Source organism: Tursiops truncatus, chromosome 3 (assembly GCF_011762595.2).
Source record: "Tursiops truncatus isolate mTurTru1 chromosome 3, mTurTru1.mat.Y, whole genome shotgun sequence".
In the NCBI taxonomy this organism is placed as follows: domain Eukaryota; kingdom Metazoa; phylum Chordata; class Mammalia; order Artiodactyla; family Delphinidae; genus Tursiops; species Tursiops truncatus.
The window spans coordinates 76,189,893-76,207,876 of record NC_047036.1 but is presented as its reverse complement, the minus strand read 5'-3'; the positions used below and the strand labels follow the sequence as shown (position 1 = coordinate 76,207,876).

Sequence of the window (17,984 nt, the reverse complement as noted above, 5' to 3'; positions counted from 1 at the left end):
TTTGAAGGGTTCATGATGAGGAACTACAGAGTAGGAAGAAATTATTTTATAAAGTAGTCTTTCTGACTCCTGAAAACTAAATCTTTCTGGATTCTGCTTTAGATCTAGGGTCCCTAGTGAATTCCACTGGATATCAAAAGCAGCACACTCACTGGGTAAAATACACAGTGATCACTCCCCTACCTACTTCTGAAAATCAGTTATGAGGATCACACAAGACTGTTGTGTGACAGTGCTTGTGAACTCCACAGAGCTTATAAATATCACTATCACCGGGTAAGGTATACAGAATTACATATTTGGAAGGGAACTTAGATGTCATCTCATATCTTCTTATTTCACAAAGAAGAGAATTAAGGTCCAGAATGCTTAAGGAAGGTGCTTAACTTCACTCAGCTAGTATCTAAACCTGGATTTTTTTTTTTCTCTCAGGTTAGCTAGAAATTGATCAGAAGATTAGCTGTTTCCTACTGTAAAGAGTTTTTTAAAAGATAAATACTATTTTCAGTATTGATGAACATCCTTATAGGAAGCTATATCCCCTGAGAATGTTTCAGAGAAGACATATTGCCCTGTCTACAGGTTTTGTGGGCTGAGAATCCTCATTGGATCTAGTTTAATGGAGCATGGATTTGTGGAGTGATTATCAAACTATAGCATGTGACTCTTGGAATCTCTTAGCTATTGCCACAGTAGAAGTGTCCAAGCCCTTACTCTGTGGAGTTGAATCATAAGAGTAAATGTGCATAATGAATGGGGGTAGATTTTGTAGCTTTTAAAATTATAGTTAGCATCATAGATTGTTTTGATGCTTGTTGAAAGTAGTTAGAAAAAAGAGATTCCCCAAAAACTTACCCTTAAAAAGAGATTAGGAAAATTAAAAAAAAAAAAAATTAACTTACAACCATTTCTGTTAGAATTGACCTGGCTATTTTATTTTTATGGAACACTATTTTTCAGAGAGATGAGATGGGAGAACCATGACCTTTAATAATTATAAAAGTTAATGACATATATCCTACTATACTAATGAACAAATTAGATTCATAAAGAAAATTTTTCTTTAAAGCCTCTTAACACTAAAATTAGAAGGCAGGCAAATTAAAAGGATTTTTGGTGTGTTGGTGGTATTAATAAGGGTTATATCTTACTCCTAAGAATTCAAAATATGGTTACCATTTCCTTTAATAAAAAATGTAACTCTTGTGAAAGGTATATACCGTATCTTAATTTGCTGTGCTCCAATTTATAGCTTCAATAAATAAGTGGAATTTAACATCATCCTATCTCATGAATAAATTCTAGCCCTGCTTTGTAATAAAATTCATGTTAACTTTGATTCCAAGGACTACATGAATCTGCTTTATAACTATTAGGAGATAAAGGAAAACAGATGAGATAAATAGTTTAAAAACTTTGCTAAATGTAAGTGCAGTGAGATTGTGTGTGGTCTGAGGGACAGAGATCTGGGCTACAGGATGGGTGGTGGGAGAAGCAGTATTTCTTTGTACTCCTGACCCCTCCTGTGGTTTTGGAGCTGACAGGGAATCCCGTGACTTCTTTTTTTTGTGTGTGGTACGCGGGCCTCTCACTGTTGGGGCCTCTCCCGTCGCGGAGCACAGGCTCCGGACGCGCAGGCTCAGCGGCCATGGCTCACGGGCCCAGCCGCTCCGTGGCATGTGGGATCCTCCCGGACCGGGGCATGAACCCGTGTCCCCTGCATCGGCAGGCGGACTCTCAACCACTGCGCCACCAGGGTAGCCCCCCATGTCTTCTTTTGATTTTGCTTTCCAATCTACAAAGTTGAGAAGACAACTTTTTCGTGCTAGACGACCATCCCACACATCCTGCAGGTACTTCGTAAATATTGGTTAATAACCCTATGAACATCAAGGTGGGTGAAGCACTTTCAACTCAGTTGCAGAGTCCATAGATGTGCCATTGGTATAAGTGCCAAGGCTGGTAATGAATACCCCCTTGAGAGAAACCCAAGTAGGAAAGCTTTGGAAATGCTTTGTTGGGTTTTAATTCCATCTTAATTTAGTAGAGGTACTTGAATTAGTCACTTGGTCTCCCTTTACTTGAGTCATTTCACTAGTGGGATGGATTAGTAATAGTTATTCATGACAATTTACAGCATACCCAAATATAACAAACCAGGTTCCAAATCCCTCACTCCGTGAGTGTTTCTCTCCAAGATGGAAATAATAATAATGGCTAACATGTAAATCAGATTGTATAATACTGTCTCTTTTAATGAACTGTCTAATTTATTTCTTAAAACTACCTTATGAAATTTGGGCACTATTATTATTGTTCCCTTTTCACAGATGAGGAAACTGAAGTGTAAATTAAGTGACTTATCCCAACATCACACAAATGGTAGTAGAATGATCAGAGTTGAACCTAGGTAGTCAGACTTCAAAGCCAAGATTCTTAACTACATTCCGTGCCGCCCCCAGTTTGAATCCCTTGATCCCAGTAATATGAAGTGACTCCTATAAAGTGCTACAGAGAGGAAAAGAAATATCTTAAGTGTTACTACATTTAATCATCTTCAGGACTCAAACATTCTCATTTGTAGTGAAACCCAGGCCTTTATGAGCCAGAAATAAATGGAACTTATTTGAGAATTCATGTAGAAAGAGGCTAGTAATAATGCAAAATGCATCTGGGATGAGCAGACATAACTGAGTTCTCCTAGGTGATCGTAGTCTTTGGTGATGTGAAAAGATTTCCTTTTTTTGAGAGAGAGAGAAACAGCTCTCGATGTACACATAGTCAACAGTCAGTCCTAGGAAAACTTTTGGGAATTTGTATGTTTTGAGGGAGGATTAACGTCATGTCTCCTTTTCTTTGTACACTCCCTAAACATTTCCTGATGAAAGTCATTTTGGGGAAGGAGCACACTGAATGAATGGTAGAAGGATTTTAGGTCTGTTGTGTGACTAGATCCGTTTCGATCTGCCTTCTCTGGAGAGTCCACAAATTATGCTTGAAGTTCTTAGGTAATTTTCAAACCTTCTTGTTTCCTTAGGTCTCACAAACAAGAACTTGCTTCACGATGTTTTATACCCTCAGTGCTAGCACAGTGCCTAACACAGTAGAGCCTCAGTAAGGCTTTCTGGCAAGATGGCTGGATGGACACATGAATGGATGATAGGGATAAACTGGGGCATATCCAGATCTGCTTCGAGTCATGACTCATGTACCTGAGACTGGATTGGGACCAGACTGTTACTGAGCTTGTGGGCACAAGGGAATGAAGTATGAGATGTAAAAGGATTTACCTCAGTTCATCTCATACTTCATCATCTGATGGTTTTCAGTGTGAAACTGACATGCCTATAAGTCATTTTTTGCCACAGACCTTTCCCACTGTATCATATTACAGATTCTTTAATTACACTTAGGAACCATAATTGCTTTACTCCCTTGATTCAAAAGCTAAATTAAAGCAGATATATACATATATAATTAATATACATTATACATATGCAGAGAGAGAAATTAAGTAAAATTAAAAAGTCAAAATAAATGTGAATACCTAAAATTAATAGGAATTGTCAAAGTTTGACTATTTTAAAATTTATTGTGGGAAACAATAAAAATTCAGAAGAACAATTGAAGCAGCATATCAAAGAAAAGAAAGGTATTTTAAAAATCATTTAAAAATGCTTATTTACAAAAGTATAGACTTCTTTCCATCTTGGAACAGAAGCTTTGTTTTTCCACAAAATTTCGTTAGAGAGCTCAAATAAGAGACCTGAGAACCAAAGTTTATTTGGCATAATCAGTCAGTTGTAAAGGATGGTTTCCAAAATGAGGATGGTGACTAAGGGCTTGGGTTAGGAAATGCTGTAAATTTTGAGAGAGGGTATTAAGGTGGTTATTGTTTCAAGTTTTCCGGTGGGGGAAAACACAGAGAAAACTGCTCTACAAACATTTGATCAAAAATAAAATATACAAGTTTTAGACAGTGGGAGCAATCTATTGTGAAATTTACGCATTTGTCCTTGACCCAAAGCAGTCATTAAAAACAAAAGAAAAGAATAAAAGTCCCAATCATCAAAAAATTTTTGGATGGATTTTCTTTTGCCTGGTCCTAAACACAATAGCATATGTTCACTGTTCAAAGGTGTTCTATTTTTTGGTGTACAGGTGCCTTGTGTTATTTGAAATGCATTTGATTCCCGTGGCTGTTTTCTGGAGGTGATTTTCCTACCTTAGAAATAGCATATTCCAAGTCAGCAATCAGCGGAAAGTGTTAACCTGGCCAACAGTAGACCTGCATTCTACATCATAGAGTCTGGCCCTCAGGTTCAGCATCCCTCAAATGAAGGATTCATCCTGTAGCGCCTCTCGCATTTTCCAAAGACTAGGAATTATTATAGGATAGGGTTCTTGTATTATTTTAATTTTTCTTTTAATTTTCAGTTCAGTGGTTGCTGTGAATATTGAAATCAGTTCTGAAACTTCCAAGGTTATCTAGCCAAAGTGGCTAGAGAGCTTTTGCTAAGCCCATGCCTGGCGTTTGATAAGTGCTTATGCTATATATATAGAGAGAGACAGACAGACACACCGCCACACACACACACACACACGGTGAGGTTAGTCAGATAGATAATTAGTTAAATGAATGATGGATGGATGAATGAATATCTCATGGCAAATGTGTATTCTAAATGTGTAAATAACTACAAAAAATCACCCATACACCAGACATAAGAAGACTTTGTAGCATTATTACCTGTTTTAAATCATTGGTAAATTACATGGTATATTAATGTTCAAGAGTTTTTGAAAACTATATTGCAGTTCCAAAGATGTCTAGATTACTACCAGGAAGCCACTGATATCAAAAGGAATATGACTTCTTAGGTTGCTTTCAAGAGACAGTATTAAGGTGGTTATTGTTTCAAGTTTTCCAAGGGAGTAAAAAACAGAAAATTTTCTGGTAAAAATATTTGATCAAACACAGCTAAATAGGGTCAAAAATATATGCAAGTTTGAGACAACGGAAACAAATCTATTGGAAAAATAGTTTTGTTCTTGGGTCCTACATGGCAGGTGCAAAGAGCAGAGGTTCCATTTGGGTGATATTTATATAACAGGCACTAATATAATTTTTTTTAGAAATCAACTAAGGTCTGAAAACTCTATTTGCTGCATTAAAAGACTTTCTTCGTTGTACCCGGACCTCTTCCTCATTGTCTATTATTTTTTGTAAGGTTTCCAGAAAGATTGCTATTACATTTTCTATTTTAATTGAAGTTTTTAAATAAAAATTAAAGAAAAAGTTAACTAAAAACTAAACATCAGTTTTATCTAAAAAGTACAGTGTTATTTTATCTAATAAGTCAAATTAGTTCAACATGCTGTACCACCTGTAAAGTCTCTGTGATTCCTTCCTTTACCTGAGTAGCATGTAATTCATATTCACAGACTTTTGGAATTAGAAGTTACCTTAAAATAAACTAGCTCAGCTCCTTTAATTTGCAAATGAAAAATATTCTGGCACAAGCAAATTAAATGACTTTTCCAAGGTTATATACACCCAGCTCCCAACAGAGCCAAGCTGGACCTGGAGTTCTAACATGCAACGCTGTAGTCTTTTTACTGCATCAATCAGTGAGAGTATCACTACCTGAATTTAGTAATCAAGTGGTGCATTGGATTTTCACTTCGTATTAAAATTTTAATTGTGCACAGCATAAATCAACTTAAGTTTGTCCTAATTTCCTTTTGGACACTAAACAGTTTTTATCATATTTTTTTGGAAGGGCGTTTTTTTACCCACAGATTCTCCATAGATGCTTTTCCTAACACCTGATAGTTTACCTTGATTCTATTCACTTGACAACGCAAATGCATTTGTAATTACAGAGACGGGTCCACATTTAACCACTCGTGCACATCTAAAACTGGTTATATTTTCCACCCCCTCCAACTTTCCAGATCCTCAAAATAAATGCATTACATCAAACTGACAGAAATGCAGAATGCAGAATGCAGAAATGCATAAATACAAACTCCATAAATGCACAATGCATAAATGCAAACTCCATAAATGCAAATTATTGTATTGGGAGCAACATACACATCAATTCAAATCATTTAACCAAACAAATGGAAACAATTACTGAACAATGCTCTGTACTAATAACTGTACTTTTGTCATCGAAGTAGTGATGTGCTGCAAGTTCCCTGCCCCATTGCCTTGCTCCGTGGCTCCTTCAGAAGCTGGGCGGCCACACCCAGGCAGCAGCCCTCAAGGTGCAGGGTTCTCTACCTCTCCAGGTGGAAGGTCCCCTTAGGAGATAGCCCAGGTACAGATGGCACCAGGTAATCTGGTCTACCCTCTTTCTTTTAGATAAGAACCAGCAAAGAGTGTACCTGATTTGGCTTCTTATTTGCAACTGCAGTGGCAAGTGAGGAAGGGAGATTTTTTCCAGTGTGTTCTTTAGAATACTAGTTCTATGAAATCAGCATCCTATAATCAAATAACCTTGGGAAACATGGCATATTTTATTCCGTTTTGAATATTCATACTGGAGGCAAAAGGCAAATACTTTACAAGCTTGAAGTGGGGATAGTTTAATATTCTTTAACCCGGTATTTCCCAAATAAATCAGTTTTCAAAATATGACCTATTCAAATTGTGGAACGCACTTGGGAAACACAAATTAGACATTTTCCTCACTGACTGTATGTCCTGGAAAGAGGGTGGTTTGGGAAATGTGAATTTGATGTTCCCTTGGGATCTCTGTCCCTACAAGCCTCTCATAAAATGAGCTCAATACTGAGTGTAAGGATAATTTTGACTTTGAGATTTTTCATCTCATTCAATAATACTGTTCAATAGCACCCAAGATGCTGTTTCTCTGCGCTGGTTGGATCACAAAAGAAGAGCGGCTCAGAGCAGGGAGTGATAAACCTCTGAAGTGGGAGATGGAGAAAATTTCACAGAAATGCTCCTTAAGCTGCATCTGGAAGGACGTATTGGCATTTTCCCGGTGGATAAGAGCACAGGCACAGAGGCGTCCCTCAATGTAAGAGTTCAGGAAACTGGTTAAAAAAAAAAAAGTGTCTGGAGTCTGAGGTGGAAACGGGCGTGGCTGATGAACCAAGTCAACCCGGGTCAGCTCGTGCATGAAGTTCTTTCACTGCTATGCTGAGAAGCTTGGCCTTCACCTTGTAGGGCAGTGACTCTTCAACCGGATGGTGCATCAGATTCACCAGGAATCTTTTCCAAACTCTGTACCCTATGCCCAAGAGATTCTGGTTCATTAGGTTATGGGTAGAGCTCAAGAATGTAAATTTTGGGAAAAGCACCCAGGTGATTCTAATGTACACTCTAAGCTGATAAAACTTGGGGCATCAAGAAATGGTGTTAAGGAGAGGGATGTTGTAATTGGAATTTTGAAGACTTTGAGGAGGAAAGGTTGAGAGGAATGTTCCCAAAGGCAGGGAAACCATTTGGAGGCTGTTACACCAATTTGAGCAAAAAACAACTAGGAAAACAAAGGCAGTGATGTGGGAGGCGCATGGGGGACCACAGATCTGGTCCAGATCTGATCCATAGTATTTGGTGGCTGACCAAATAACAGGTGTAAAAGGGAGTGTCTGGGTCCTTGGCTTGATGATGCTGACAACCAGGGCAGGAAACACTGAAGGGGATGCACCTGAGCTCCTGTTCATTCCTCGCTCTTCTTCTTCCACCTACAGCTTTGCTACCGTGTGGCACGTCTAGCTTGCCTCCACCTCATAGCGCTGTCATCTTCTTCCATAACTTTTCAACCATTAGACCTTCTGTGCAACTGAGCACCTCCTTGTTGAAAAGATACCAGAGAAGCCCTGATCTGTTGGGAGAGCCGTCCTCGGACCAGGAGGGCACTTGAGGCATTTTGAGCACGGGAGTAACCATTTGGGAAGATGGCGGATACGTGAATGGCGGATCTTTGTAGGAGAATTCACAGAGCCCTGTACTGTGAATCTAGTAGGGGCTGTGATCAGCCACTTCCCCACTCCATACTCAGTGAGGCTGAGGAAGCAGGGTTGGGCAAATGTGTAGACAGTCACAAAATGCTTAATAAATAGGTACCCTCAGGCCTAAGTCAAGGGCTCCCAACCAAGCCTCAGCAGCAGAGAGAAGTTAAGCCATGAGTCTGGATGAAGAGAAAACTAATGAAGTGAGGAAGCTGAGATTCTGTTGAACAATCAAAGAATAGCTTTGGCAAGTGCCACGATGTGGGCCTCGACCCCACCTCTGCCCAAGGCTAAAAAGAATTAAGAGGCTCCTGGCGTGGGGCTTGGTGAACTTCCTGAGAAGTTCAGCTGTACAGTATAGCTGGGCCAGTGAAAAAGGTCCTGTGAGCTGTGATGTGAATGCAGGCTATTACGATGAGCTATAACAAGGAGCAGAAAAGGCCAGGTGGCACGAGGCTTGAGAGAGGCTCTCAATACATCCCATGAAAACAGGTGGTAAGTGGAGTCCAGACTTGGAGCTAGAAGACCTGGGTTCAAATCCAGACCCCACTATATACAGAATATGTGATTTTGAGAACATTATTTGACATCTCTGGGCTTCAGTTTCCAACTTCAAAAATGAGAATAAAAATACCTTCTTTGGAACTAGCTAGCGTAGGTTAGATATAGAGTGTAATGTGGGCCCCCTCCTGCTGTCAGTATTCCCACCTGATCAATGTCCGAGGCTTTTCGCAGTATCATAAATGAAGCATACACTAGTCTAGTGGTCTGTGGAGCAGTCAATTCATGTGAGACAGTCTTGGGCAAAAACTGAAAAAGCCTGTACTGTGCAAGGTGAATTTGACAGGAGGGTGCTTGATTAGAATCTTGTTTACAAGCTCTTGTTTATATTTCCTCAGCCTTATGTAATTTGTTTTGTTCAGGATTTAACGGAACTAGGGTTAGAAGGATAGGACTTAACGTACTGCAGAACTGACAGGATGCTTCTTAATACTGATGTTACTGGAACATAAGAGCAACTAGTCAAACTATGTTTCTAGATGAGGTGAGGGGAATGGGGTCCATCGGTGCCTCCAGAACCAAAGCCAAAATATGCTTAGCATCCGTATGCCAACCGACCCCCAAGCACAACACAACACATACACGGCTGGGGGAGGCGGGAGAGACAGAGAGAAGGAAAATTGTAATGAATAGTCTCAAATTAGAGTCTCTGAGAAATCCAATTGTTAAGAAACCTGTATATCAGTTAAACTTGTTTACGCTAAAGGAAGACTTGTTTTTCTCATGGACCTATTAAAATTTCTCTAGCAGTTTTTCTGTATAAAAATACTGGAAAAGAGTACAAATAGATGAACTTTCAGAAGTATGTATTTCTGCCCAAACTGATTTCTCAGAAGTTCAGCAGAGAAGTAAAATATAAAATTCACCTTTCATATGATTGCCAGATTTTAATAAAAATCTAGTAAATATTTTATTTAAGACAGTCTTATTTATGAGATCATGGATGTCTTTCTGATTTTTAGTTGCATTGGTCTGTGCAGTGGCCACAATCCCATAGGGTGAAACTTCAAACCTAAAAGGGCCTGTGTAGTCACATGCGATTCACTGGTTGTTTCAGTGCATTCCTCTCCATGCATTCATTCAACGGTGCAGAAATATTTTTTGAGAGCCTTTGTGCCAGGTACTGTGGGGACACATTTAGCAGATAAAATGAACACAATGTATGCCAACAAGAGGCTTTAATCACTCTCACGCATACCAAATTATAAGCTGTACTGAGTGACATTAGATAAAATAGGTGATGATAGAGTATAATAGGGGAAGTTAATTTAGATTATGGGCTCAGGGAAGTTGACTCTGAGAAAATGACTTTTAAGCTGAGACTAGAGGTGTGTAGAATTAATATTGGTTTCCCATGAGCTTTAAAAAATTTTTATTTTATATTGGAGTATAGTTGATTAACAATGTTGTGTTAGTTTCAGGTGTACAGCAAAAGAGATTCAGTTAGACATATACATGTATCTATTCTTTTTCAAATTCTTTTCCCTTTTAGGTTATTACAGAATGTCTAGCAGAGTTCCCTGGGCTATACAGTAGGTCTTTGTTGGTTATCTATTTTGTATACAGTAGTGTGTATATGTCAATCCCAAACTCCCAATTTATCCCTCCCCGACACCTTTCCCCTTCAGTAACCATAAGGTTTTTTTCCAAGTCTGTGAGTCTGTTTCTTGTTTGTAAATAAGTTCATTTTTGTCATTTTTTTTTAAGATTCCACATATAAGTGATAGCCTGTGATATTTGTCTTTCTCTGTCTGCCTTACTTCACTTATGATAATCTCCAGGTCCAACCATGTTACTGCAAATGGCATTATTTCATTCTTTTTAATGGTTAATATTCTATCGTATATATGTGCCACATCTTCTTTATCCATTCCTCTGTCGATGGATGTTTAGGTTGCTTCCAGGTCTTGACTATTGTAAACAGCACTGCAGTGAACATTGGGGTGCAGGTATCCTTTTGAACCATGATTTTCTCTGGATATGTGCCCAGGAATGGGATTGCAGGATCATATGATAGCTCTAGTTTTAGTTTTTTAAGGAACCTCCATACTGTTCTCCATAGCGGCTGTATCAATTTACATTCGTGCGCCAACAGTGCAAGAGGGTTCCCTTTTCTCCACACCCTCTCCAGCATTTATTAATTGTAGACTTTTTGATGATGGCCATTCTGACTGGTGTGATTTTTAAGTGTGTGAGGATAAGAGAAAACTATGTTAGGTACCCAGCACAGTATTTGGTATAAAAGATTTCCGGGAGATTCAGATCCACTCTGTCTCCTAATCAATGAATATCAAGCCAGACTCTAGGAACCAGCTGGTGGGCTACACATGCTGCCATCAGTTCTGGCAGTTAAGTCCCAGGTTATCTGTGGACCCACTTGACTCCACAGCCTTTCTGATTAGCCTTCACTGAGCATATTCTCTGCGCGAATTTCTGCACAAATCTTCTTTACTCAACATTTCTCTGCAAAGATGAGCACCCTGTTTCTCCCTTCCCCTGCATTCCAGTTCATCCAGTTTGGCTGTGGTTCTCTGTCTCCTCTCCTTGAGAATACGTTCATCTCCTGGAACCCCAGCCCCATGGAACTTCCCTTGAGCCAAGACATTGCCATGTTCCCAATGAGGATTGTCAGCCTGTTGTCCCTCCACCCCCTGGACCACCTTAACCAGGTCATACCCTTCCAATGCAGTCCATAGTTGCATAGTTAAAATCAGAATGAGCCTCATCTGCCCCCTAGACTTTGTGGTTCCTGCTTCTGCATTGACTCCTGGGGGGATGGGACTAATGCTACATGAGTTCACCAAGCCACAGCCCAGGCCTGCCTTTCCTCTCACCCACAGCCAGCCTTCCCTTGATGATCCTGCCTCGAACACAGCCCAAACCCTGTGCGTAACTGGTGAGATCTGAGTTGCTCCCTGGGCGCAGCAGTACAGGACAACTCCCAAGGCAGAGGGGATGGTAGCAGTGCTTCTATTGGGATCAGACCACAGTGGGCTTGCCTGAGGAGAATGATGCCATCCTCTGGAGTGGGCTTGAAGTGGACTGGGTTTGAATTCATTGTTAGAGGATCCAAGAGTAATTATGAAGTAACCAGAGTTACTGTGGAGGCTGGGAGGTTTGGAGCTCCCTAAAGGTATTCCCCAATCAGCACTGCAGGATTGGAATCCCCCTAACAGAGAAGAAAGGAACTAGAGGAGGCTGGAGCACTCCTTGCTGCCCAAAGTCATCAAAGGGCCAGGCACTGCAGCAGCAGAGAGAGCAAGCGCGTTTCCAGAAGCATTGCTTCAGCACCTGTTCTCTCCTCGGGCGAGATGCACAGCTGGGTTTCAGAATATCACCAGAGCAGCTGGCTTGTGACCATAGACCCTAGTGGGCCTTTCATGGATGAGGTGTTGGCAGATGTGTAAGAAGACAACTTAGATGCTGATTGAAGAGTGCTTTGATGTGGGTATAAAAATGACAGGCTCCACCACAGAGAACAGGAAGACAGTTCTGCCTCTCTTTGTGGTTTCTGAGGTTTGTGGTTTTAAGGCTACTGGGACCACTTACAGGAAACGTTGTTCTTTTGTTTTTCTGTCTGAAACACCCGCAACAGTGAAGAGCCAAAAGGCAGGGGCCTCCAGGAAGAGCACACTTTGAAAAAGGATGCCTGTTCTTACACGTGTTTCCTATTTCCAGCTATTTCCAGATACAGACATAGACACGCATATCAGATTCTACCCTTGCAGGTAAGGCACCTGGCTGTGTCATCAAAATGTAGCATATTTCCATATATTTTATTCTGTTAAAAAAAAATGCCTATGCTTTCAAGCCTGGGTTGACCAAGGGAAGGTCCTTATTAACAGCTCCTTTGTTGTTTAATGTGATCAGCTTGATTTCTGCATGGAAGACCCCACAAAGCCAGTGAAAACTGTGATCTGCAAAGTTAGGAATGCATGAAAATGCTTATGCTATGTGGACTTCTAAATGATTTTATGCTCAGTTTCTGCTATATCTGTTTCTATTCAGTGACCTACCAAAAATATGGCAGAGCTCTTGCTATTGCCTTAATACATTCTCCGTCACACCACCCCTTTCTTTCTGAGCAATCACAGTGGGCGATGAGAAAAATAGGACACGTTTGAGAGAAAATGGGTGGCTATACAAAAGACAAGTACATTTCTTTAGCTGTCAAAATTAGCTATGAAAATTAAGATTGAGAACATCTGTCTTAATTACGTATGTAGCACAGACTGTTCTGTTGTTTCACAGTCTCTCTCAGAAAAAAAAAAAGAAGGAAAAGTTACCTGCTAGTCTCTCATGATCTTCTCCTAAGTCTAATTTGCTTTTGGCTATAAAATGCTACTGTTGATATTAAATAGTGTTCTTATGTGCAAATATGTAAAATTTTTGCAATTCCTTTTGCAGACCCTGTATTGTAAGGTTGGAAAGGACAGACTAAATACAGTAATCATAAATTTCAAAATAGAAATGACTACCAAAGTGTGTTAGCTCGGTGTTTAATTAGGCATAGAAGCTTTATTTTTTGACCCAGTTGTGAAAACCATACTAATGCAAACTGATATCAAGAAAGCTGCTGGGAATAGCAAAGGAAGTGGAAGTGAGCTAAGTAGAAAACAGATCCTGACCCACCAGGCAGTTGAAGGCTTGATATATTTACCATTCACTAAATGTCCTCAGAGTACTAGACACCACAGAAAACCCATAAATCTGCTAGGGCCTGTGCACCTGCCACCAGCCACTGAGACTGTTGACATATTAAACTACAACCCTCCTGTTTTTGTGTTTCCTTTATTTTCCTTTTTAAGAATGATTGTGGCCAAATTCCTATATTTACTGTCCCTTAGAATTAGACGTTTATTTTCCTCTTCTGTCAACATTCCTTCTCTCTCTCTCCCCTCTCCCTTGCCTTTTCCTGTCCGCTTGCTGTGAATTAAATCTATTTTCTCTGATTGGGTATTTCTTAGGGGGAAACCTACCCAAGATATTATCTCTGTCTTTGAGAAACTTACTGTCAAATGTGGCTCAGTTCACTTTCTAGTCTTGCTGAATGTATTTTTCATTTTAACTTGATTTGAATATAATAATAATAAATTTAATAGAATAGAATAATTACCTCTTTTTTCTGTATCAAAAAAGAAAGATCTTATTGAAAGATTGAATTAATTAAATGATTTATGTTTTAAATTGAGGTTAAGAAATAGATTGTTTAGTTTATTATAACAATATATATTTAAAATACTTAAAAATATATGTAAATATATTTCATAGGTTAATAATAAATATACCTTAACTTATTTTTGCATAACAATTTTATTTTTCAGCAAGTTATCAATTTATATATTATTTGTAGATCCTTTTGAATTTTCTGTAGAGAAAATCTGTGAATGATGTCACTTTTATTTCTTCCCTTCCAAATCATATATTTTGTATTTTGTTTTCATCTTCACTGCTGTGATCAGGACTTCGGTAAAACATTGAGTTGAAGTGATGGTAGTGGGTATCCTGTCTTTCCTGCAATCTGAAAGGGAAAGATTTAATTTTTACCATAAATAACAATGATATGTGTTAATTACTTTTATCAGATTAAGAGATTTGCTGGCTTGCTAGGATTTTTTAAATTATTAGACATTAAATTTTATGAAATGTTTTTCCTATATCTTTTGAGATGATCATATGAATTTTGCCTTTAATTTCCTAATTGGTGAATTATATTAATTAGATCTCTGATAGTAACCCACTTTCAAATTCATAGAATAAGCCCATCTTGGTCATAATGTTTTATCTTTAATATACATTGCTGGATTTAGTTTACTAATATTTTGTTTGGAATTTTTGCATCTACATTTGTGAGTGAAATTGGCCATATTTTTTTCTTTCTTGCAATTGCCTTGTCAAATTTTGGCATTAACTTATTGGCCTCAAAGAGTTGATAATTTTTTTTTATACTCTGGTATAATCTGTATAACACTGAAATGATTTTTTAGATATAGGAAGATTTTAATTATGGATAACATTTGTTAAATACTTTTAGTTATGTTCAAGTTTTCTAGCCCTTGAATTAGTTTTAATAGATGATAGTTTTAGATATAAGTCCATTTTATGTAAACTTCAAAATAATTGACAAAATTTATGTATTGTTTTATTTTGTGGGAAATGCAGAAGCAGTAAGGACTTTTAAGCAGAAAAATGGCACAGTATTCAGAGATGTTACGCAAGGTGAGCTGCATCAGGATTGAAAACCTGTAACTCTTTATTGGTCAGAAATTTAAATGGCAACTGTTAAAGTCATGTTTGAAATAGTCATACTCAGCTTCATCAACATCTCAACCATTAACAAAATGATTGAATCTATTGCTCACTTTTAACTCTGTAAGATTTCCTATAAGATGGTTGCCTGTTGGTTTATTAAATGTCCAGTCATACTTTAAAGGAAAGTTCTGTGGGTGGTTCTATATTCCATTCTTATACGTCATACTAGTGTACGTATGGGCCTTTGTATATGGCTCTAACTCCAAGTTTCTCTGAGTTCATTGAACCTCTGATGGGCCTCAAACGTTCTCCACATGGACTGAGAACTCATCCAAAATGCCAAATTATTGTATTTGGTCTTAGGGCCAAATGACATTCATTCTTATGTACACATATAGGATATTTGCTAGTACCCCACTGAGTGATTTATTGATTACTAAAATTTGGTATTTGTTAATAAATGTAACATTATACAGATTCTAGGGATACAAAATCAGTAGAATCCGAGGAAGTCCAGTTGTCACACCACAACTGGCAGCATTGTGTAGCTCCTATTGCGTACACACATAGAGTCAGAATCTTCACAGATTTCTGGATCAAGGGTTGTTAACAGTGTATTATTGGTGCCATTTTTAGGTGATTGTGTCTCTCAGTTGCAGCTATTTTTATGGAAACCATCATCAGTTTTGCTTCACTATTAATTCCATTTGCTGTGGATTATCTGGTTAACCTTATAGTATGTAGATTGCACAAATATATGTGTGTATATATATATAAACCGTTGTTTGGGAGCCACTAATTCCAATGGTCAGACCTTAAGGCACATGTTGTAGTTTGAATATGAATAATTCATACATTTAGTACTAAAGCAGATGTTTACACAGTTTGATTAGTTGTGATGTTTCATTGTTATCACAGTCTTTCTTACACCTCCGTCTCCCTGTCTCCCACTGGAAAACGGAAAATGGTGGGGTAGGGTGGCTGTGGGGTTGTTTGCTTGTTATAATTGGGCTGAGATAACCACCTTTTCTGGATTAGTCATTAGAGGACTCCAGGGGTAAACATTCTATGATAAAACATGAAGCAGTCATGATGAACATCCTGCATCGAAAATTCTTTTCTATTGTCTCTTAAGAAATACAGACTAAATGAACATTTCCTTGTTTCCTATTTCCAGAAGGGAGGCTTCTTCTGGAATTAACTTCTCTGCTAATGTATGATCTTTTGGCAGAGAAGGTGAGAATCTTGCAGCTTAGTATTTCTTTAAAAGAATGAATGGCCACATCGGCACCACTGACGAGTTTGCTGTAATAGAAACAGTTCACAGAAGGGAGAGTACAGTGAAAGGGAAATGGAAACAAAAATGAAAATCGGAAGATCCCTGAGCTCTGGTGTTTGAAGGTCGGAGGTCAGCTTTCCCAGTGCAGTGCTCTTCTACAAGGTCACCCACACGCATGTCCTCTTTGTTCATCTGTGAATGTTGAATCCATCATTTCTCTATGGACATTGGGGAAACTTGTTTTGAAAATTATGCAAGGAAAGTTCCTTTTCAAAGATCAATTCCTAGACTCAGAAATAATAAGAAAACATTGTCCTGACAATCACCGTCATTTGCAGGGCATATTAGGATATATTTTTGCATGCCTATTTGAATGTGCTTGGATTTTTCTGGCTTAGAGAGAACTTGTAATTACAAAAAATAAATAATGCAGTTGCCAGAAGGATCTGTGGGGACTGTTCAGTTTTTTTTGACCTGTCTTATGCTGAAGGGACTCTCAGATGCGTTCAGAATACCAGCCTCTCATTCATGTTCCTGCTGCTTATCCGATTTCCACATCTATAAAGGAAGCTGGATCTTAGCACGGGGAGGGAACTTTGAAGCTCTTTTCTTGTATCTTAAATCTTAGCATGGGGAGGGAACTTTGAAGCTCTTTTCTTGTATCTTAAACTGGAGTGCATGCTACTCTGAACCTAGAGATAGATATACTACCAACCAAGAGTTGAAAGTCAGAATAAGTTTTGGACCCAAATAAGCTAGAGTACATCAAGGCATTAACTGTGATGGGTTTTCGCAGCATCTGTGTTTTTTTTTTAATCAAAATATGTACTCTTCAATAAAAAACATAAAGGTCACTCGTGGATTCTCTAAGATCTTGCTTGAGTAAAATTTTTAATACTATAAACACATCAGAGGCTGAAAAAAAATCAGTTATTGTAAAAAATAAATAATACTTAGTAAATGCTGTGACCAGACCCCATTCATTGATCACATTGGTGGAAACGGTCATTCTTGAATCCAGATCTCATGTCTGTTGATTGCTTTGCTTCCCATTTTAACTATGAACTTGCTAACTACTAGCTGGGGCAAGTAACATAAACTCTCTTAACGTCAGGTTCCTTATTAGAAAACAGGGTGAGTATAGTGAGGAAGACCACAGGCTCTGGAGTTCACCTGCAATTGTAGCCCAGTCTCCTGCCCCTCAATTGCAGCTGCTTAATCCGAGGCACATGGCCTCTGTATGACTCAGTGTCCTCGTGTGTCAAACGTTGATTACCATAAAACAGCCTCCTGTGAGTTTCAAATGGAACAGTGAATGCCAAGCACTTAACACCATGCCTTCCACAAAGAAAGCATTCAATAAATATTCGTTATTAAAAACAACCTTGAAGAGGATTTGTGGAAATACGTTGGTCGTGCATTGGAAGCAAAAAGGCCATGTATAAAGGCAGACCAAGGGAATCTTTTACCATTATGACTTTGAAAACCTACTTCCATTTGTAAGAATTCTCTAATTTTTTCCCCTGATTTATCTGTTTCATCAATAGTTGTTCCGCCTTTGATTCATCAGCCCACACTTTTTTAGTCTTTTCTTTTTCTGTATTTGGCATAAAAGGGGAAAAGAAAGATGTCAGAGAGTCATTGTGGCTGTATTTGTATCAGCCCAACTTCCATGACTGGCATGTTCCCATCATTTCCCAATGGAGTTGCCAGATGATCAAAGACCTTACTGACCTTTTGCTGGGAATTAAGAGTATGGAAACAAGCATAGGTTAAGGATAGAGTCTTCTTTAAAATCTGTTTTAGTATATCATCTGGAATTCTGCATAGAACAAAGTCATTTTGGATAGACCCAGAAACTACCAACAGAGGGCAATGACTTTGATATACCTGCAGATGTGGC

At 38.6% G+C, this 17,984-nt stretch overlaps 1 protein-coding gene across 25 annotated transcripts in view; it reads left to right on the top strand.

Moving 5' to 3' along the window:
* MCTP1 (multiple C2 and transmembrane domain containing 1) overlaps nucleotides 1-17,984 on the top strand; it is a 534,125-nt gene that overhangs the window by 180,590 nt on the left and 335,551 nt on the right. Inside the window, exon 2 of one of the 25 annotated variants that reach the window (XM_073802314.1) lies at nucleotides 12,146-12,278. The exons of 22 other annotated variants lie outside the window; for them this stretch is intronic. Coding sequence is in view for 1 of the 3 variants with exons in the window: in XM_073802310.1 (XP_073658411.1) it covers nucleotides 14,740-14,769 (30 nt within the window). In the remaining 2 variants the exon portion in view is untranslated. Of the gene's footprint in view, nucleotides 1-12,145; nucleotides 12,279-14,724; nucleotides 14,770-17,984 lie in introns of those variants that run through there. 2 more of the 25 variants (XM_073802315.1, XM_073802310.1) reach the window with 2 other exon arrangements.